This window comes from Babesia microti, chromosome III, assembly GCF_000691945.2.
Source record: "Babesia microti strain RI chromosome III, complete genome".
NCBI classification, from domain to species: domain Eukaryota; phylum Apicomplexa; class Aconoidasida; order Piroplasmida; family Babesiidae; genus Babesia; species Babesia microti.
This window is the reverse complement of record NC_027207.2, coordinates 1,303,042-1,324,150: the sequence shown is the minus strand read 5'-3', so window position 1 is coordinate 1,324,150 and position 21,109 is coordinate 1,303,042. Positions and strand designations below refer to the sequence as shown.

Genomic DNA, 21,109 nt, shown 5'->3' with positions numbered 1-21,109 from the left:
CATAGGATGGTCATGGATGCGATGAGTGTATATGAAACCTAGGCGAATCTTCAGACGGATTCCTCCTCCCTGGCATATTGTCAGTAAAAACATTTATTTAAGTAAAAAATTGAAAAATAATAACACTTCTATCGGCTCTAATCCCACTGCTATCAACGATTTTGACGATGTTATTCATTCATTCAATTCAATAACTAAACAAATCCCTGATCAAGATACATCCATCTGTTCAACAATAAAATTGGGAGGAATATCCTTGAAAAATGCTGAAATAACTGCTAATTTAGACATCCATTTGATGGTTACCAAACTTTCCACTAGTCTACAACACATAGGCTATTTTCCTAGTAGTCATAGGTACAAGAAGGATTTTATCAATTTACTGGAACAATTACCGCGCATACTTGCTTTTGTAACCCCTATCGAATTATTAAAGTTAGTTATTTCAATTGACCAATCTCACATAAAATTACATTGTAATGACACAATCATTTCATTATTTAATCAGTTATCAAATCATCTAGAATCTGTAATCAATGAACATAATTTGGTTTTGCTTATTCAATCATATTTAAACCTAAATAATCATTGCATTGAAGACATATTATCCACTCCATTTTATCAACAGTTGATCGAATTATTAACTTCAAAAATATATATATCAGAATGTGACTTGTTTAAACTAGTAATAGTATATCACAAGCATGCATTATTTGACGAAAGGCTGTTCAATTACATTGTCGAGCGAATTAGCGATAATTTTACTATGTTTGACCAGGATCAAATTGGAAATTTGGCACGATGGTTGGTTAAGTGTCTGGGTTATGATATAAATGACCACTATGCAACTGTCCATGGTACTTGTTGGAGCAAAGATCATATAAATTTGTTAACCCATAAAATTGAATCCAATGGAGTTGGTGATAGATGTAAAATGAAATTGTTGAAAGTACTTGAGCACAAGTCTCTAGGGATGAGACCAGTAAAATATATTGATAAAGGTACTTACTCGCATAATAACAACAAACCATTGAAACGGCTAAAATATTTTAGTCTAAGAAATTCAAAACTTGTGCGTATATTATCTGAAAATTTACCATATTATTTACATGAATACCGTTATTACAATTTGGTAGATATTGCTGAAATGTATTACATGTTCGATATCAAAGATACTGACCTTATCAGGAGATTTGGCTTGGAAATTTGGAAGCATGTACCAAGGATGAAATATGGGTACCAAATAAAAGCACTAATTGTAAGCGGTATATTAATTATTTAGACATTTGCATTCTTAGATACCTGCGAAAACACTAGTTTTAAATGGATGATGAGGAATATACCGCAGACTTTGACCTTCAATTGGGAGCCTGAAATGATATGTGATTGTATTATTGCCCTTGAAAGGATTACTATTAGAAAAATGGCTTTGTTTGACCGTCTAAGTATTTACCTCCAAAAGAATTTGCCCTGCCTTAAAAAGTCGCAGCTCCTGGTACAAGCATCAAGCTCATTGGCCAAAGTAAATTCTCCACAGCCGTCACTATTGCATCAAATAGCGCGGTTGGTTGAAATTGAACCCAAGTGGATGAATTTGCAGCAATTAATCTCGATTTCCAGGTATGAAATCAGTCATTTAGCGATTGTATGGCATTGCAAATAAAAATACCGCTGTTGTTTGATAGCATTCTTAATGGAAATAGAGTTAATCAGATATCAGAATGTAATCCAAGGTTCTTGACTTTAATCCCACAAATCTATCTATTTCACAAATGTGGTAATGAAAGTTTTATTATAGAAGACAATTGTAAAGTATTTGACAATGAAATAGTAAAAGAAGCGCTTAAAAAAATTGTCAATGACCCAAACATGCTTGTGAAGATCCATTTTACTGATGTGCTGAAATTTTTGCAATCTCTTGCCAATCTATCAATTACACTGCCACAATCACAACAGATGATATATGATATATTGATTAATAATAAAATTTATTTGGAGTCTAAACACTTGCCAGTGATTGTGTCAATTGTTGCTAACACATTAACACATACTATGGATAATCAACAAAATAAGTTAGTGGGGATTTTGGAAGATATAATAATGGAGCACTGTAAGAATTTAACGCCAGATGAGTCAATACCATGTTTATGGTATTCTCATTGTATAGGTTTTACGCCTGATTCACAAGTAATTAGCAGCCTTTGCCAAAAAATCATAACACATAATACTGCAATTAGGAATGATTATCATAAGCATCTAATTAAGGTATATAGCAGTCATTATATAGGTCATAGCTTGCTGGATTCGATGTGAAGTAACTGCTAATAATACTCTGCCTTTATCTCATCCAATTTTACAATTTTTGAAGCGATCAGATGACTTGCCAGATCTATCATATATAGTGGACCCAGTATCTATGGCCAAGATTAAGAATGCACATGAAATGCTCGGCGTAGAGGTAAAATTGATGTTAAATTAGTACAAGATACTTGTGAGGGAACCTCCATTCACTATACATATTGGTAAAATAGATACTGAAGGCTTACGGCAGGGGATATTTGTAGAGGATGACATATACATTCAAAAGTTATTAGTGATTGATGATGTTGTAAAATTTGAGACAGCTCATTTGAAACCTTATTATCGCACTAGGTAATTAATGCGTCGACTTAGGGCTTGGTATTTGGGGAAGAGGAACTGGGATATAGTGTACATGGGCACCATAACCTAATCTAGTGACAGTGATCAACGTTTGAGTATAATTTTATGAATTTCGGCAATAAAATTGTAGGGCTAACCCTTATCTTAACATCAATTTTAATATGCATTTTTATCCTAAAAACACTACACATCTGCTACTTATGCGCTACATCTACATATTGTCCGACATACCCATTGTTCGAAGGTGAGCAGATCGACTCTGATACTTTTGGTCGGTTATACATTAAAAGATTTGGTTTTGGTATGAATTACATTGAAAAGTGCTATTATATGGTCACGGCGCTTGCAATTATACCTGTAACATTCGCATTCAAGTGTTTCATCTGGTATGCTGGGACCAGATTCCGAATGAACTAAACAAATTGTTTGATTGTCTTACAAATCGCCCTGATGTACTTAATTTTTACTGTTACTAAGCAATAGTATATTCTAGTGATGAATTAATTGTTTTGGTGTATGGTATGAGAAGCTCATTGTAGGGGTCAATTTGTATATTATTGAGTTTAATAACATGAAAATGCTTGTAAAAGTGTGATTTCTACCATAATTGTGTTTGTGTGTGAACTTTGATTCGTGTTATGTTATATAACGCCATCTACATATTTATGGATATTGCGATTCCCATTATATAACAACATATATACGACACCATGTTTTTAAAACATAAAATGAGTACGAATTTATATATTGTGTAAACTAAATAAATAAGTTTTGATATTTGAAATTCGATGTGTCATATTAATTTTGCCTCAAAGTACGTCGTAATCAATGCTCTTAAGTTTTTAAATTATGAAATACAAATACTGTGCATCGTAGTCTTTTTATTGATACAGTCCTTCTTTGTTATAGCTATCAGATATAATATTTATCTGGAAAAGACATTATCCACTATTTCTCCATAAATAAATTTTGTTTTCTATGAAATTACAAACACTGAACATGATTATATTTAAAGTATTTTAATGTAATACAATGTAGGGATTATCGTTTTTATTTAATTTTATTTGTGAAACGTGATGCAATATTCCCAGTATGAAGCGGAATTAGTTGAATATATTAACAGATTAAGCCAAATAAAGGAGGCCTTGGATACACAGATATATATCATTGCAATTTTATTCGAAGAAGATACCTTTAGAGTATTGACTAATGGTGCTTTTTCTTTTACAATTGTGGCGAGCTTAGTCAAATTGTGGGCATTCTATGGACCAATGAACATAGTACCGATGTTTTAGGTGAATCGAAATATACATCAGAGTATGCTCGACGTGATAATAGCCATAACAATGTAATGATGATATTGGTAATGATACGGAATTATATGGAGAGAACAATATATGTCCCTCTCGAATATCTCAGTTAAGGAACATGTTTGAACTTGAAGTTAATAAGATGGTGGACGCAACATTTATGTCATTAATATTTACAATTCCATTGTGGATGAATTTAATTTTGGAAAGGTCAATAAATTTGACTGATAAATCACTGCAGGATATATAATAATGACAAAATAAGAATTGTAATGTTAATAGATACACTCAATATTTGCGAGAAGAAACTTCGAAAAATGCCACTGAACCGATTGATTAATTTTTCAACAACAATCATGATCATATTGAAGAATTTAAATATGTCGAATCGTTTGATGTAAATACTGGTATAATGTTGCATGTGAACCCGCCGATTTACTCAAAGCATTCGGCTTAATGTCTAATATGTCCCTTTAACGACCTTGATTCATCCTTCAGTATTTTAAATCGTCCTAGAAAGAGGAAATATAGTATATCTAAGGAGAGTTTGTCCAAATTTGAAAAGGAATCAAATTTCATTTACGATTTGAGAATTGGCGGTTATGCAACAGATAAAATAATCACTATTGTGCTGATGATGAATTCATCAGGAAACATCCCGGTACTAATTTGTGTAGTGTTTCATTTCACAAATCATTTGGAGGTTGTTAAAATTCCATAGAATTTTTATCCTAATCGATGTTGATAAATCTTTTGAATATGATAAAAGGATTGAATTAAAATTTTTGCAGCCACAAGATGATTTTTTCGCTGGAAAATTATTAGTTGATGTCAATTCCAATGATTATATCAAAGGTTTATGGCATGATATCAATGGTACAATTAAAGCCGTGTATCGATTTTCAATTACAAAATATATAGCATAAACAATTTGTATTTATATTGTAGAACATGCTCATCCATTTCACTTTCAGACTATATCCAACATCGCAATTTATATGTCAATTATATTTCTGTTAGTGATTCCAACCTAGACTGTAAATTCATTTTCACTTATGTCTTATAGCCGATTTTTTGAAGTTTTCTGGCTATTATGATACGAGGGGGCCATAGAACCCCATCTATCCAATGAACTTAAAGACCAACTACATGTGACGGCTATAACCTCAATTTTTATGGTTTGTTTCTATCTTTTCAGAACATATGTCGAGTTTTTAGTTTTTTATCACAAAAAATCTGAACCCGAATCTAAAATCCTAAAAAAATCGCTTTACATTATATGGGGTTTATCGTTATTGTGTTACTTATATACATCTCATGAAATATTTTTGCAAGAGGAAGGTTAGAATTATTAACTTTTACGAAGGAAAGTAATTGCGGTTGAAATTAAAATCCAAATCTACTTCATAACTATTGTTCGAAGCACAATCCCTTTAAATGCAAATATTTAAATTGTTTCCCATATTTTGAATTCTACATCAAATTCTAAATATATGGATTAACAATTATGAAATTACTGAAATACTTGTTTATGATATTTCAGATATAATCAAACAATTGACAATATCTTATAACTGGTAGCACTAATCGTAAAATAGTTAATTGTTGGTTATTGGATAAACATTCATTTATTAAGTAGGATTTTACAATGTATGATTCAAATTAAACAAGAATATTTGACGATAGTTGATATGAGCTCTGAACATTGACACATCCATTAACGGATAACAAAAACTAATATCTACATCTTTACGAAAATATGATTACACATCTATACAAATTTATTAATATTATTTATAATAATTTAAACTAATATTAAATTAATTAATAAGCATTGTAATTGCTACACAAGTGAAAATTAAGGATGGGTTACTGTTACTAAAAAATGCCGAAGTCAACTTGCGAAAACGTAAACTTATAGCAAATGAATATGACTTTTACATGAAATAATCAACATCCAGCGACTATCTTCGTATCGACCAATATACCCGAACAAGAAATTGGCCTAAGTCTACGGTCCAATAGGGGTACCCATCTAATGCCTGGTAAAATGCGATACACTGGAAACGAAGCCTGGCCAATCAGTACACCTGAACCGATAGCTTCGCCATTTTTAAGCTGTAACACCAAAACTGTGTATTCTGGCCTTTCAACGTGAATATTTATTGGAGGAGTTGTGTCAGCCCATATAGGATCACAAGAGTCATTTTTAATGTACACTGTTGATGTTTTGTACACACAATTATTTTCATTTCTGTAGCCATTAGACACTACAGATATTGTGACGAATAAATTAGTATCTTCGGCAATACCGCGATTGGTGCCAATAGTCAATAAAGGTAATTGTGTTGCTGAAAGGATGTGCAATGACAAATCCATGGGTGCAAAAGCGTCCAATGGTTTAGGGATATACCCAAGTGAATTAGTAAACCATCCCTGATTTATTAGCATAGATCTATCGCATGATTGGTAGTTTAGTGCGACGAAATGTATACCCAACGACCATGGATTTAAGGGACAAAAATTAGTGCTTGTAATCCTGGTGCCACTAGGATATAATCTTACAAAGCATGCATTGGAAAGTTGTGATAATTTTTCAGGAGACTTGAGTAGGCGTAAAAAATGATTTTCGCTCATAGAGCAGACGTGGTATGGCATAATTTTACATTCAACACTTTCACGGTTTGACAATGATATGCCTTCAAGGGCCACTATCCGCTCCCATGCTTTTTGTCCAGCTGAATTAACACGCAATTACAATAAATGGAAGTTTGATGCAACTTTTAGTCTTTCACAAATAATCGGATATAGTTAACACCCCAATAATAGATATAATTTGTATTATGTGCTTAATCTTATTTTATTTAATATTTATTTAATAAAATTATTTACATTCAATTATACACAGTGATTTGTATGATCACAAATAATTGCAGTAAGTTGTGATGTGAATTTTGTATATATGTGTGTGTAACAAATACCAGGTAAATATATATCTGATAATTTTAATATAATTTGTACTTATACTTACGTGAATGTTGAAGCATGTTTTGAGGAAATAGCTTAGCTTTTATAATAAATTTGTAGCATAAATCAGATATTGGTGTATTTGCCACCTGTGATCTGTGCCTTGGTACATAAATTGAATCGCCCAATATTGCGGTAAAGATATTGTAGACAGTGTATTTTTGAGCATCAGATGACTTCATCTGGATTGATAGTATTACAGGTAATTTGGAAGCTATGAAAGCGGATGATTTAATGGCTTCCAATGATTCTCTCAATGTAAAGTATCCAGATAGCTTATATCCCACAAGTGAATGGTAAAGGCGTGGCTCTCCATCAGGTCCATCTTGAACATCTAGTTCAATGCACCTACATCCCCTAAGTAATGCAGAAGCCAAGCCTGATGGTTCGGCTGATCCCCCTATTTGATCTCCAATCAAGTAAGTGTTGTGACTGCTGGCCACTAGAAATTGGGATAGCGTTTTATCACAAATATCATGGTAATTTATTTGTGAAACTATGTTATTTTCAGATCTTTTCATCAACCAGTGAAATCCTAGTGTTGTCAATTTACAAAATTTACCATCGGTATCGGTAGTTACAAAAGGCGTATTCAGAGATTGTACATTTAATAATGATATTCCTTGGTGTAATAATTTAGATTTTTGGATTGTGGATGAGAAATCCTGATATTTATCATTACTAATTACATCACAATATTTGTAATGATTATCCTTATTTTGTGAATCAGTATGATCGCAGTTATTATATCCATTAATAAAATTGGATTCCAATAGAATAGTGTTAATTGTGTGATCCGTTATTATATTTCGTAATAGTTCATAGTAATTACGTTTAGGTGATGTTTCAGCGATATTTTTGCCATTTTTAAGTTCTAAATTTTCTACATTAGACATCTTGCAATTTGAGGTTTCCGGTTCTATTTTTGGAAGTGATATGTCGGAAAGCCCGGAATTGCACCTCCACAAATGCCTACATCTTGCGGGATCAGATATAATTTCCATTCGTTTCATAACTTCAATACATTCCTTTTTGTCGCTAAAATCAAAATTAACATCTTTTAAATATGGATAAGTCAAGTTAGCCCTGGAAGCATAGGTGACAATTGATATAGCAGTGATCCATTCATAAGTTGATTGTTCGGATTCAGCTTCCAGTTGCATCGAAGTTTCACTCGATAATGTAAAAATGCAGTTGACATCACATCCAATAATTGTTTGGCTATCCAAATATTCAGTGTCGCAGCCCCTGGAAATAGATGTAACATTGGCTAAAAGGATCAGTGATTCTGACGAACGTTTGCGATTGGATAACCACCTAAGGGCCCATTGGCCTGAAGTTAGTTGTTCGATCCAGAAAAATCGTTTATGGGCTCCACCTCTGCCCTGGCACGAATACCACTTGCGAATACTGCTAGTGTCGCAACATTTTTCAAGATGGTTTGTAAAATTTGAGTACAAGGGCAAAGATCTGGGCCACTTTCTCAACCAACCGCCCTTTAAGCACTTTTCAAGAAGGGAGCTCAAAGAAACATTGCAATTGTCATTTAGGAATTGTGCTGGTATTACTAGAGGATGATTATATAGTATTAAAGATTGGGTTTTATCCATTTCAGAATGTGTAGGGTAGAAAGGATCGATTTAGAAATTTAAACTAATTGTGAAAACATGGCCAATGTACGTGATCCTTGGAATTTTGCAGTTGATATAAGATGGGAGTTAAAAAATTGGGCAGAGGATCGGGCGTTAGTGGTCCAAGGGTAGGATCCAACCCCCCCAAGGTTGGGGACCGGGTTCGAGTCCCGGCTAACGCAGTGTGTTGTTCGGTGGAGTTATTTGTACATGGATCGAATTTGGTGTTGTTTTATATGTTATATTGGAATGGATGATTAGTTGTATGTAATTTCATATTGTATTAGTTTAGGTTAGATCTGTAGAGGTGAAGTAGATCCTAATAATGGGTAGGGTTTGGTTTGGTGGGGATAAACATTGATTTGACCCACTTATTAGTAACGTAAAATGACTAAGTTTGACGTTATTGTAGGAGGAAGGATTTATGTTGCGTCAAAGGAGGAGGTTAGTTGTAATTTTACAATTATATTTTTACAGTTGTAAATGTCACAATGTTTCCAAGTTGGCTACAACAATAATCCTTTGCATGTTCATATATACACAAGGGAATAATTGATGTATAGCGTGATTTTTCTCATGGAAATTCTATATTTTCACAAAATTACACATTATACTAATTCAGGTATGGGCTGGAGCCACCGTCATTTCTACCAATGAGGAGGGAATCGAGGCCAAACTAGACAGTGGGGGCACCTTATTAGTTACTAAGCCCGAAGATTACTGCATTAGTGGTCCCGCGGATGAGGAGGCGCCTGATGATCTTACCGCATTCACCCATTTGAATGATGCTGTTATTTTGCAGAGTTTGCATGATAGGTTTAAAAAAGATATAATCTACACTTTCACCGGATCTATTCTTATTGCAGTTAACCCTTTTAAAACTCTTCCAAACGTGTTTAATGATGAGACACTCTTGGATTTCATGAAGGAGAACCGCAGTTACTCAGCTTGCCCTCATGTATACTCTACGGCCATGTCCGCTTACCAGGGTTTGTGCGCCAGGGATAAGAGTCAGGTACTCCCCCTTGTAATTTTATCTACACTTTTTCCATATATTTTGGTTGATTTTTATCTATATTTGGTGCAATTTTAATGGTGATGATCCGTATAAATGTTTTATCAATTTTTCTAAAAAATTATTAAACATAATGTGCATTGCTAGGAATGTAATATGAATCTAATAAAGCTAAATAATAAATACTGAAATCCATATTTTATATAATATGCTAATATGCACATGCTTGCTAACATAGACTATATTGATTTCGGGAGAATCGGGAGCTGGGAAGACTGAATCAACCAAACATGTTATGAAATTTTTAGCCTGCATGGGTTCAAATGAAATTTCTAAGAGATCAAAAGTGGAGCAACAGGCACTGGAATCTAATCCATTACTAGAAGCTTTTGGAAACGCCTGTACAGTTCGTAATTACAACTCATCCCGATTCGGGAAGTTTATTGAGCTACAGTATATTAAATTATCTCCAAAGATTGCGAGGCTTTGCGGTGCCAAAATATACACATACTTACTCGAGAAAGTGCGCGTATGCTCGCAACAAGATGGGGAGCGTAATTATCACATTTTTTATCAGTGCTGTGCTGCTTCATCCATGTCCAAAGACGGAGTATACCATATGCCAATGACTGATAAGTATAAGGCAAGGGGCATAACCCCGATGGCCATTGACATGAGCAACTTTGAACCGATTGAAACATATACGTATCTCACTAAGTCTGGCATAACTACAATCCCTCAAATCGACGACATCGAGTGTTTCGAGGATACTGTTACCGCTATGTGTACAATTGGTATAACCAAGTCTGAAATGGCGACATATTTCAACATTGTGGCTGCAATATTAAACTTGGGTAACGTTCTGTTTGAGGTTAATGAAAAGTGCTCCGAAGGTGCAGTAGTGAATAGCGAAGCTGGAGATTATGTCTCTAAAGTATGTGATTTACTGGAAATTGACGCGGGTAGTTTACTGAATTGTCTGTTGAGCAGAACCATCAAGACAGCACATGAAACATACACAAAGCCCTTAAGAGTTGACGAAGCCGTGGTTGTTAGGGATACAATATCTAGGACGCTGTATAGCGCCCTTTTTGATGAAGTTGTATCTCGGGCCAACAACGCTATTGGTTACAGAAAGGATTCAACGCTGATTTGCGGCGTACTTGACATATTTGGCTTTGAGTGTTTCAAGAAAAATTCCTTTGAGCAGCTGTGTATAAATTATACCAACGAGACACTGCAGCAATACTTCAACCAATTCGTGTTCAAGTGTGAAGAGAAGCTATACTCCAACGAGGGGATAAGCTGGAATGCGATGGATTTTCCAGACAACACAGATTGCGTGGAGCTTTTTAGTGAAAAACGTACGGGTCTTTTCGCCATGCTCGATGAGGAATGCAAGGTCCCGGGAGGTAACGATAGGAGATTGACCAGCAAACTGTGCCAAAAATTTAAGGCACATAGGCGTTTTGCAGTAGTGAAGATCGACCCCGACTCCTTTGTCATCAACCATTTCGCAGGTCCTGTAACCTATTCCTCAGTTGGATTCATCGATAAGAATAAAGATAAGCTAATGTCGGACATGATGACGTGTATCATGAACTCTAGGAACGAGAAATTGAAGGCCATTATGAGCCCAATAGTCGCTACGGAAAAGAAGGGAAATGTCACAATTTCCGGCCAGTTCAAGAATCAGTTGGATTCCTTAATGGAAATTATCTCACATACAGAACCTCATTTTATCAGATGTATAAGGCCAAATGGCGAGAATGTCCCAGATAAGTTCGAAAGGCGCTCTGTATCTGCCCAGCTGATGTACTCTGGTATGTTACAAGTGGTGAAAGTGTCTCGTGCAGGCTATCCTGTACGTCTCAAGCACTCGGAATTCATCATCAATTACCGGTTGTTGGCTCCAGAACAAATGAAACTGGCCCATAAACAGTTCGGAGATCCTACTAGCGATGAAGTGTACAGGAAGTATTCGGAGATGCTCATGAACAGCCTGGCCGAAACTTACCTCAAAGACCCTGGCTGGGGCATAGGAAAAACGCTAGTGTTCATGAAGAACCATGTTTACGACACCCTTTCTATTGTGCGTCAAAAACTCCTTTCCCAGTACTGTGTTGTCATTCAAAAACATATGCGCGGTATATTAGCCAGGAAAGCGTATAAGGATGCCAAAGTCAAGCTTGTTACTCTGCAAATATGGATCAGGTACATGCTCAAACGCATCAAACGTATACGTATCAAAAAACTCCAATCCGCAACCCGCCTACAAACCTACTACAGAATGTACAAGTGCAAGGTGGCATATGCGAAGATCATCCAACACATCACCCGCATCGAATCGGTATTCCGTCGCAAGATGTGGCATATTAACGCGGAGAGGCAGAAAATTTACAACAGCGCCTCCAAAATTCAGGCCAACTATAAGGGTCTTCTTCAGAAGCGCCTGTACACTGATCTCAGGAAGGCGGCAATCAAGGCCCAGCTTCTGTGGAAAGGTAAACTTGCAAGGCGTAGGCTCCGTGAGCTGCGCATAGAGGCCAAGAGCGTAGGGAACCTAATCCAACAGACTCAGCAGCTCGCCGATTCACTCAAGGAGGAGAAGCTCAAAACGGCGGATGCCGAGGCCCGTCTTTTGCAGCTAAACGCCAAGATAGCCAAGCTGACGCAAGAAGTGGAGGCGTTGACGAAGGAGAACAAAGAGCTGAAGGAAAGGTGTGCCAAGATCGCTGCCGCTCCTCCCAAGGTTCAGTACATACCCCCATCAAAGACGCATTTCAACGTCGATACTCCTCGAACCAAATGGGTCAAATCTACGCCAAGGAATGACTCTGGAGAGGACATCAAGGGCCGAATTGGTAGCAGGCCATATGGCGACCTTGTGTTACTGGGTCCTCCAAAGTGCGGAAAGAGTGTACTAATTGAAAATCTACTCAAAGAGGTAGGTCAAATTTCCTTTAAATGCTTGATTTTTTTCATGTCAGCTGATGGAATGGTCTATAAATAAATAAATATTTATTTATATATTTACAACTACATTTATATTATTTATATTTATATATACAATTACATTTATATTTATTTATTTTTATTATTTATTTAAATTTTATAATGTAGCTTGGTGATGATGATAACCTGAAGCTATTTCAATCATTATCTACTAGTGCAATACGTCCCGGCCGTACCGGATCGTTGGTATCACAGGCCTACGACATTATGATAGAGGGTAAAAAACTACGTTTGGTCGAAATGCCTTGGTTTTGCCAAAATACGCCGCAAGGCCGCGAGATTTTATTGAAAAGTCATTTAATTTGCATAGTATTTGACCCTACTGTGCAAAACTCCATGCAGGACGCGTTAAAGTGTTGTTCAAACGTACTCAAAACCACGGAAAGATGCCTAAACAAAGTGATACTGTTAGAGAGCTTGTGCGGCGTTGACATGTTCCACCGTACCAACACGTGTGATGTCTCTCCGGCCACTGAATTCGCCGCCAAGAACCAAATAGACTACCTTTCAAAGTCAGATTTGCACCAAGTTATCCTGGACTTGATACCTTTTTTCGAGAAGTGCCAGAGGGTCAGAAAGTTCAACACGCAGTATCCGGAGGACAATAATGTGTTTACCAAGAGTTCAATCGCTACATTCTACGACAAATTGCGTTCTCTTTGGTCTGGGCCCAGCAAGTCTTCCGAGGACAGGTTCTTGCTTACATCTCTCACATTACCAGTTGGGGCCAAAACTCCATGTTTGAACTTGCAGCATATCATCAGGATATCCAACTACAAGAGCGCTGTTACCTGTATGGCTTTTAGGCCGGAAAACCCGGAAGACCCTTTCGTGTTGCTGGCAGTGGCCCGAAGAGATGGCATGGTCAATCTGTATGAGTGCTATCGTACAGCCACAGAGAGGCACAACCTGTTGCGTGCGGCATGTGGCGTGGATGTGGACGATAAGAACGACCCCAATGGTGGTCAATATCCAGACGCGTATATTGATCCAAAGGACGATCAGATACAGATCACTGAATCATTTAAGCTGTTGCAGCACACCAAAGCGGTTACTTGTATGGTGTTCGCCCCGCTCAATCCAAATGAACTGGTCACCACGTCGGTTGACAGTTCTATACGTGCATGGAATGTGCAGACGGGTACACTTATTAGGGTATTCAACGACTCTTCTCCCACATTGGCCATCTCTTTCTATCCGCTATTCCCCACGCATTTTGTTTCATCCAACGCCAACTCTGTATTGCGTTTGGTGGCCTACAATCAAGGTATGGCTGTGCAGAAGATCAAGACCAAGAGCGAGGTACGATGTCTGGTGTTCGATGACATTGGACTCAATTGTCTGGCTGGTTCTGAGCGAGGCTCAATCTACGTCTACGAGGCCTCGGCCGACCCTAAGTTGACGATGCTGAACACAAAATACGTGGGAAGGGGCGCCATTACCTGCATTACTTTCATTTCATCAAATGAAAATAATCAATCGCCATGTATTCTGGTGAACTGCTGTAACATGGCTATCACGATCATGAATTGCGTCTATGATCAGTTGAACTCCGCAATAATTGATTTAGTGCAACGCCATGTCATCAGCAATAACCAAGTGGCCTTGCCAATTCGCTCGACCTACTCTCGCTTCGGCGGTGGATGGTGTATATCTGGTTCTGAAGATAGCAATGTCTTGCTTTTTTCACTTTCAGATGATCACGTCCCTTTTTCCATACGATATCACCAGGGTCATATTGTGGCAGTGGCTGTTAATGCATTGGATACAATTTTGGCCACTTCTGATACTAAGGGTGTTATTGTGCTATGGCGAAGGGTATGCATTGCCAATTGTTAACTTGCAGAAATTTGGACGAATCATTAAATTTTATTAAGCATAAATGATTAGGTGTAAAGAATTAACTCTAAATAAAGAAAACATCTTTATTTAGAGTTAATTCTTTATATAGTGGATAACTAATAGAGCGCGTATTCGAGTGAGTGCCTCGGTTAACTGTGTATCTTAAAATTTTGACAATTTCTGCTTTATAATGGTATATATGTAAGCGTTATTTAAAATTGTTAATTTGTTTATTATAAGCTTTAAAATGATTCGCTAAAATGTGTTGCGGTTGAATCTTAACCTTATTCAGTTATGTGGTAGCGAAGAAATATTGGTTAAAGTATGCTAAAAATTTAAGTGACTGCGTTTGAAATGTAAATAATGCCCTGTAGATTTTTTTAACCGCATTTTTGCTGTATATCATACGTGCATAATCGGTGAACACTCTGATGGCATAATATTTCTCCTAATTTAAAATAAAAGGTATACATCAATTGTGAGCTGATGTACTCCGAATGTGTGTAAGAAATTAGTGTTCGGGAATTTGAAATTAAATATTTGATTAAATGTAATAATTAACAATTTGTTACACAAATTGTTGGTAATAACTAATGCGTGTAAAATACAATTAGTAAGGCCTCGGTCTTGCTAAATTTTAAATATTCAGCGGTCTCCAGCACTGCAAAAAATTATCCTGTCCAACAGATGCGATGGTATGTCCATAACGCGGGTTCTGGCTCCAGCAAAAATCATTTACTGGGCCTTGGTGGCCTCTGTGTACAAATATCAATTCCTTTACATCACAAGAGTCATCGGTATTGGTGATGTCCTTGTTCGGGCCATTTGAACTGCCAAGGTCATAGATAGATATAGTGCCATCATGCGAAGATGATCCAAAAATCCCAGCATTAAATGATGAAAATGACACTTGAGTCACAGGTTCTCTATGCTTATTTATCTCTTTAATGGAGCCATTGGGGTATCTCAGGTCCCATAAATGGATCAACCCCGATTCACTGCCCGTGATAACCAGAGTATTCATATATGGGTTGAAACTCAAACAGTTGAGTTGAAAACTTGAATGATTATTTTGCGATATACAAGAATCTTTTTTATCTGAATTGAATAGGTTACATTCGATGGAACTAAATTTGACGGGTGGATTTCTAAAATCATAAATCTGCAATCGCCCATCATCAGTCACAGTTCCCACAACCGGCGAGTATTCCTGCAAAAATTTTACATCATTTAGTCCACACTCACTAGTCACAGCAGCTATTGGTTCAATAATCTGGCAACTATTGGATACACGTTCATTACCATTGGTGTATTTCTTGTGAGATTTCTTGCTTATGTCCCACAAACAGAGTGTACCATCAGAAGAGCATGAACTTAGCAATGGTAACTGTTGTGATTCAGTATATCTCCCACTAGTTGTATTCCAACAAAGACCGTATCCTTCCTTTGTATGGTGCTGTAAAACAAATTGTGGATAAGAAACGTTGGCATCAATGGGTACAGATGGGTGTTTTGAGTAATCAAATACTAGTACCTCACCGTAATTAGTCTGGGATGCAAAGTAGAAATTGTTATTTGGCATGTGCGATATGCGATTTACCTCCCCTGGGTGGACCAACCTAGCCTTCAATTCAAAACTGGGAATGTTGCCAATGGAATTGTTTCTAAGTTTAACTGAAAAATCGGCATGGTTTTCAAAATCTCCGGCATAATACTTAGGCTGGTAGAGTGGAGTTTTAAGTTCACCCAGTATGACATATTCATTTTCCTGCTGCGATGTGTGTGTTCCTATTAGTACGCGTTGTATCAAGGAAGATCCCTTAATTTTACAGCTGCCAACATCTTCCATCAAGTCAACCTAAATTTGAATTTGCATACGGTCAGCGAAGGCCAATCTAACTTGTGTAATAGTAGGGTGTCGTAGAGTAGTGGTGAATTGCGCTTCCAAATATAAAACAAGTCGTCATCGCTTAGTTCACACTCAGCCAATGGCAGTGATTCTGCATTTTTTGAGCTAATTTCGGAAACTGAGCATGTGGTCTCGGTAGATGAAGTTGTTATTAGTTCCTTAGAACAAGCCCGTGATGGACTGTCAACTATTAAACCCCTGCGTCGGATGTAACAATCACTGTTTTCTGATAAAATACGGGACATTTCAGTGCACAGGCCTAATTAACATTTTTTCATACGTTATTTAAAACAATTGTACACATCAATTCAATGGGGTATCACTACTTTATTCCTAACTAATGTTGCTGTCCTAGTCTATAAATTGTTTTACAAATTAACCGCTAATTGTTACGCCGGTGCCAAACACTTTCTAATTCTGATCTTAGTATTTTTACTTCATTTTGTACCAATTTGAGTTCTGCGCGCATTTCTGAAATCTGAGGAGGTCCCCTACTGTACCGATCTTCCTTGGCAATTTTTAGGAAGCTGTCCAGAATTCCAAATACTTTATTCCTATTTTCTAGGTTATCATACACGATGGTATTTGACTGGTACCGAAGTTGGGAGGATAGGTTATCTATTACTTTGGATATGAGAAAGGCATTTTTAGATACGGCGCCTGACATCATATGCGTCCTATCTGCTATCTCTCTTATCTTCAACATAACTGATCGGTCTAGCAGTTTCTTCCTGGAATCTATAACACATATTACAGCTAATGGAGCTAATAGTGATAATAAATAATTCCCTCTCATAATCTATTGTACATATTTATTTGACTATATGAATAAGTTAATTAATTGATAATTTATCGAATGAACTAAACGAGGGGTGTTGGTGAGAGTTGTGACGGTGAGTGTATTGCCATTTGGTTGGTAACATTTCAGTGATTGGCGTATAAACAACTAAGTTTATAGCCAATGGAAAGATTTAATTGGTTTGTGTTTTAATTAAAAATTCTGGTTAACTAATCTAGTCTAAGTAATGTCCATGGGCATGGTAAGATGTGTATGTTGGGCAAGATTCCACATCTACTGTGTAACAGTAAATATGTATTATTAATTTATTATGTTTGGTAGGTTTCGGATTAGGCGGATAAAGACCAAGCCTTGGATGGCTACTGCAGCCGCTTTTGTCTTTAACATGTGTTTTGGTTGCATAAACGCCTTTGGAAATCTGAGTGTCTACGTTACATCTTACCTAAGGTGTATGGGAGGAAAGGAACAGTTGAACTTTCGGTATAATGATACACATAAGATTTTTTGTTTCGGTTAGTGTAACTTTTGATGCAGAAGTTGTTGCTGTTGCCTCATCTGTTTGCCTCTCTGGCTGGGTGCAGGCGAATCTTGGTATTAAACGATGTTCAATACTATCTGGTATATTGTTAGGACTATCTTATATACTAGCCGGTCTGTTTTGTCATTCATATTTTGCTCTAGTGCTATTTCTTGGAATCCTATTTGGCTTGGCCGAAGGACTAGCCTTCTCCTGCCCATTGGCATCCACCTTTAAGCATTATCGTTGCAATAGGGGGTTGGTTTCAGGGATCGTAATGGCCGGTACGGCCATTAGCCCATTGATTTTTGGTAATATCCAAGTAAAAATCTCGTTATTTAGACATTCTTAATCAATCCAGATAGGAAGTGGCCTACACAAGGTGAAAAAAAAAATTCACTCGAACTTTATTTCAGTGATCATGCGTTACTAATTAGAGTTCCAAATGCATTAATATTACTTGGGATTATTTACGGATTTTTTACAATTACTAGCGCCTATATCTTCACCAGCAAAACACATCGTTCGTATAAACCTAAAAAATATAATGTTGAAATGTCAGAATCTGAATCTTCGATCTCTTCTGAAGATGAAATTAGTGTATACAGTGGTGCAGTTGAAAAAAATGAATTACTGGGTCAATATCGCTTGAAAGGTTTAAGCCAATTGGTCATGACTGAACAATTCTCCTTCTACTGGATAATCATGATTTTTGTGCACATATTTGTTAATTACTTTGCCATGTTTTGGAAGATACTTATTTTGTCCAAATTTCCTGCTTCAAATGACTTCGACATATCGCTCTATGGAAATATAATTAATTCATTGTCTAATAGCCTCGGTAGGGTCTTTTTTGGATTAATTGGAGATTGCTATGGCCTTAGAATTGTAATTATCTCAACATGTATTTCAGCTTACATGTCTATATATTTGTATATAGAAGTTAAAAGCGTATGGGCATCGCTCATTTGCACCGGGTTGGTATTCTTCTGCATAGGCGGCGCATTCATTTGTTTTGCACTGGTAAAATTTCGATTAACATAGATCGCAATATCATTGTATGATGAAAGGGATTTTAGCGATAATGTCAGTGCATTGTACACCAGTAGGATGGTTTCCGCCATTGCTACTTTTTTTCTGGTACACATGAGATCGCATAGGGGACATACCCGATTGTGCAAAGATATAATGGTTACGTTGGCCATAGCAATTACCGGCTGCTACATTGTGAAGCCAGATGTGTATAAGAGGAGGAAAATTGAGTAATGGATTAGCTATCTACTCAAGAATATTGTTTTTAAGTACTTGAAATTTTAGTCATCAAGTCGCATGCCTTACGATATATAACTTGATAATACAAAATTGTTCTGTGAGAATCACAGATGTAATTTCCACAATGAAATTATAAACTAAGTGTCTATTGCGATAATTTATTTGTTTATAAGAAGTGTTTGATATTGCTACATTAATTATATTCTTGCTGGTTTGTTTCATAGTCGAAATCTTTGGTCTGTTTTTAATTTGGATATTTACATCCATGATGTGTAATTAAAAAATTGTATAATTCATCCGAACTGGTGTCGTAATTCCAGCCATTTTGTATTAACAAATTGTCAATATCTAATACGGAGCAACTGCGTAGTGTGGCATATTGTAAATTCATTTGGGATAGAGGTCTCAAATCCCAATTAGTGATTGTTGATATATTTATTCCGAGTAAGGATGATATCATCCTGTTCAAACTATAAGTTTCATAACTCCATTCCGCAATTTTTGGATTTAATCCATTATTAGTTGACTTGTCCTCAGGGATAAGTAATGATCTAGGAGTCCTAATGTCATAAATGTTCGTTAATTTTGAAAATGTTGATATAGATTCCAAATGATAGACCAGATACTGTATGTGTTCATCTATATTATGGCCCAATTTGATCAAAAAAGGTGATGAAAGAATCCAGTCCAACAAATTATGCAGTGACTGTATGTACAATGGGTCATCGTTAAATAGGTCAATAACATATATTTTAAAATCATTAGTGTCAATTTTATCTTTTGCATTGACAGTGATAGATAATAGCGAAGGTTTGACAACTGTAGATTTTTGAGTTCTTTTTATGCTATATTCTACGTTCAGTGATAGTTTAGTCGTGATTTTTAGTAATTCATCTGGTTTCATACTTTTTAAATTGCCTGATTTGGATACTATATGCATCCGTTTTGTATTGCACATTTTGTGTAAATAATCAAATGATTCATTAAGGCATGCAATAGAATCTATGTAGCAAAAACTTCGATTCCTAATGGCAATGCAATTGTCAATTAGATAGATGATGAAACAGTTGCGATATGGATCCCATTTTATACAATTGTTTTTATCAGTCATGTCGTTGTCTGTAATGGAATTGATGCCCGAATTTATTTTTGAAATTTTTATGGGTTCGGGGGGTTTTAGTTTCCCTAGTAAAAAATCTCTCATGCAATAACCCCAAATGCTTCTTAATAATCCTAAATATCATGCTAATTTACCTGTATTTTTATCTGTAGACTCTAGGAATTCCCTAGTTTGTAATAACAATCTTTGATATTGCAATGAATTTATGAAGGTATCAAATGATACATAACACTCTGCTTTTGTAACCTCATACAAAATTCTTTCTAGAGACCAATTTGAACGGTTTATCAGTGTGTCCAAGTTTGTCTATTTATAACATTAACTTACGTTTGCATTAATTAGTTTCATAACAAACTTAATGGATTTTGTGCGTCCATTTTGGCCTATACCCATGTGATAATCAAGTATTGCATCCACATTATTTGACGTTAGAGTCCTTAGTTTATGATTTAGTCGTAGTAAATCAATTACATCAAAATAATCTTGAAGTCCTACAGCCCTAAGCAATCCATTGATATCAACCCTTTCCTTGTGTGTAGTATTAAATAGTCCAAAACTAGATCTCTGGTTTCTTACTTATATAATGATTCATGTAGAAGAGATTTTAAGCGCTTAAGAGGGACGTTACGTATTCTAGGACTAACTTTTTGTACGATATTAGTGTTTAAAGGTGAAAAAACATATTCAGCACAGCCATTTTTTGCGGTAAACGGATTGGAATAAATCGTGACTAACGATTTGTAATATTCATCATGGAACATTTGACGCATAGAGTGTAAGATACTAGTATCAACATTATGATCAATTATTGTGTCTGAGCAGTGGAATAATACATTGGCTACAACTGTGTAAGGATTCCCATTTATGCATAACCTTGGAATGACTGTAGAAAGGGTTTCATATGCATATATTGGCCATCGGTGCCTATTAAACATATCAAGGCATTAGTGCTGTGGTTAGGTTTATGCCGATATGTAGGGTAAGATTAGTG

At 36.2% G+C, this 21,109-nt stretch overlaps 7 protein-coding genes and 1 non-coding gene across 8 annotated transcripts; 4 read left to right on the top strand and 4 right to left on the bottom strand.

Annotated features, from left to right (window-relative positions):
* Window positions 1-31: 31 nt before the first annotated feature.
* BMR1_03g03730 (conserved Plasmodium protein, unknown function) lies at window positions 32-2,731 on the top strand (the record flags this gene model as incomplete). The annotated part of the gene is made up of 6 exons (XM_021482187.1): window positions 32-1,258; window positions 1,283-1,620; window positions 1,641-2,265; window positions 2,288-2,458; window positions 2,480-2,652; window positions 2,674-2,731. The coding sequence occupies 6 exons, from the start codon at window positions 32-34 to the stop codon at window positions 2,729-2,731; spliced, it is 2,592 nt and encodes an 863-aa protein (XP_021338734.1).
* BMR1_03g03725 (Phosphatidylinositol-specific phospholipase C X domain) lies at window positions 5,922-8,608 on the bottom strand (the record flags this gene model as incomplete). Its single annotated transcript, XM_012793902.1, has 2 exons — window positions 5,922-6,709; window positions 7,003-8,608. The coding sequence occupies 2 exons, from the start codon at window positions 8,606-8,608 to the stop codon at window positions 5,922-5,924; spliced, it is 2,394 nt and encodes a 797-aa protein (XP_012649356.1).
* Window positions 8,741-8,811, top strand: BMR1_03g03726. The gene has a single exon. It is a non-coding gene; the product is annotated as a tRNA-Gly (tRNA).
* Window positions 9,017-14,498, top strand: BMR1_03g03720 (myosin ATPase; the record flags this gene model as incomplete). The annotated part of the gene is made up of 4 exons (XM_021482186.1): window positions 9,017-9,073; window positions 9,252-9,644; window positions 9,883-12,591; window positions 12,768-14,498. The coding sequence occupies 4 exons, from the start codon at window positions 9,017-9,019 to the stop codon at window positions 14,496-14,498; spliced, it is 4,890 nt and encodes a 1,629-aa protein (XP_021338733.1).
* On the bottom strand, window positions 15,139-16,655 carry BMR1_03g03715 (histone-binding protein RBBP4; the record flags this gene model as incomplete). Its single annotated transcript, XM_012793900.1, has 2 exons — window positions 15,139-16,359; window positions 16,380-16,655. The coding sequence occupies 2 exons, from the start codon at window positions 16,653-16,655 to the stop codon at window positions 15,139-15,141; spliced, it is 1,497 nt and encodes a 498-aa protein (XP_012649354.1).
* Window positions 16,793-17,206, bottom strand: BMR1_03g03710 (hypothetical protein; the record flags this gene model as incomplete). Its single annotated transcript, XM_012793899.1, has 1 exon — window positions 16,793-17,206. One exon carries the CDS (start codon window positions 17,204-17,206, stop codon window positions 16,793-16,795), a length of 414 nt encoding a protein of 137 aa, XP_012649353.1.
* On the top strand, window positions 17,520-18,992 carry BMR1_03g03705 (monocarboxylate transporter, putative; the record flags this gene model as incomplete). The annotated part of the gene is made up of 4 exons (XM_012793898.1): window positions 17,520-17,721; window positions 17,744-18,048; window positions 18,069-18,749; window positions 18,771-18,992. 4 exons carry the CDS (start codon window positions 17,520-17,522, stop codon window positions 18,990-18,992), a joined length of 1,410 nt encoding a protein of 469 aa, XP_012649352.1.
* BMR1_03g03700 (exonuclease, putative) lies at window positions 19,243-21,053 on the bottom strand (the record flags this gene model as incomplete). The annotated part of the gene is made up of 4 exons (XM_012793897.1): window positions 19,243-20,231; window positions 20,253-20,424; window positions 20,446-20,674; window positions 20,695-21,053. The coding sequence occupies 4 exons, from the start codon at window positions 21,051-21,053 to the stop codon at window positions 19,243-19,245; spliced, it is 1,749 nt and encodes a 582-aa protein (XP_012649351.1).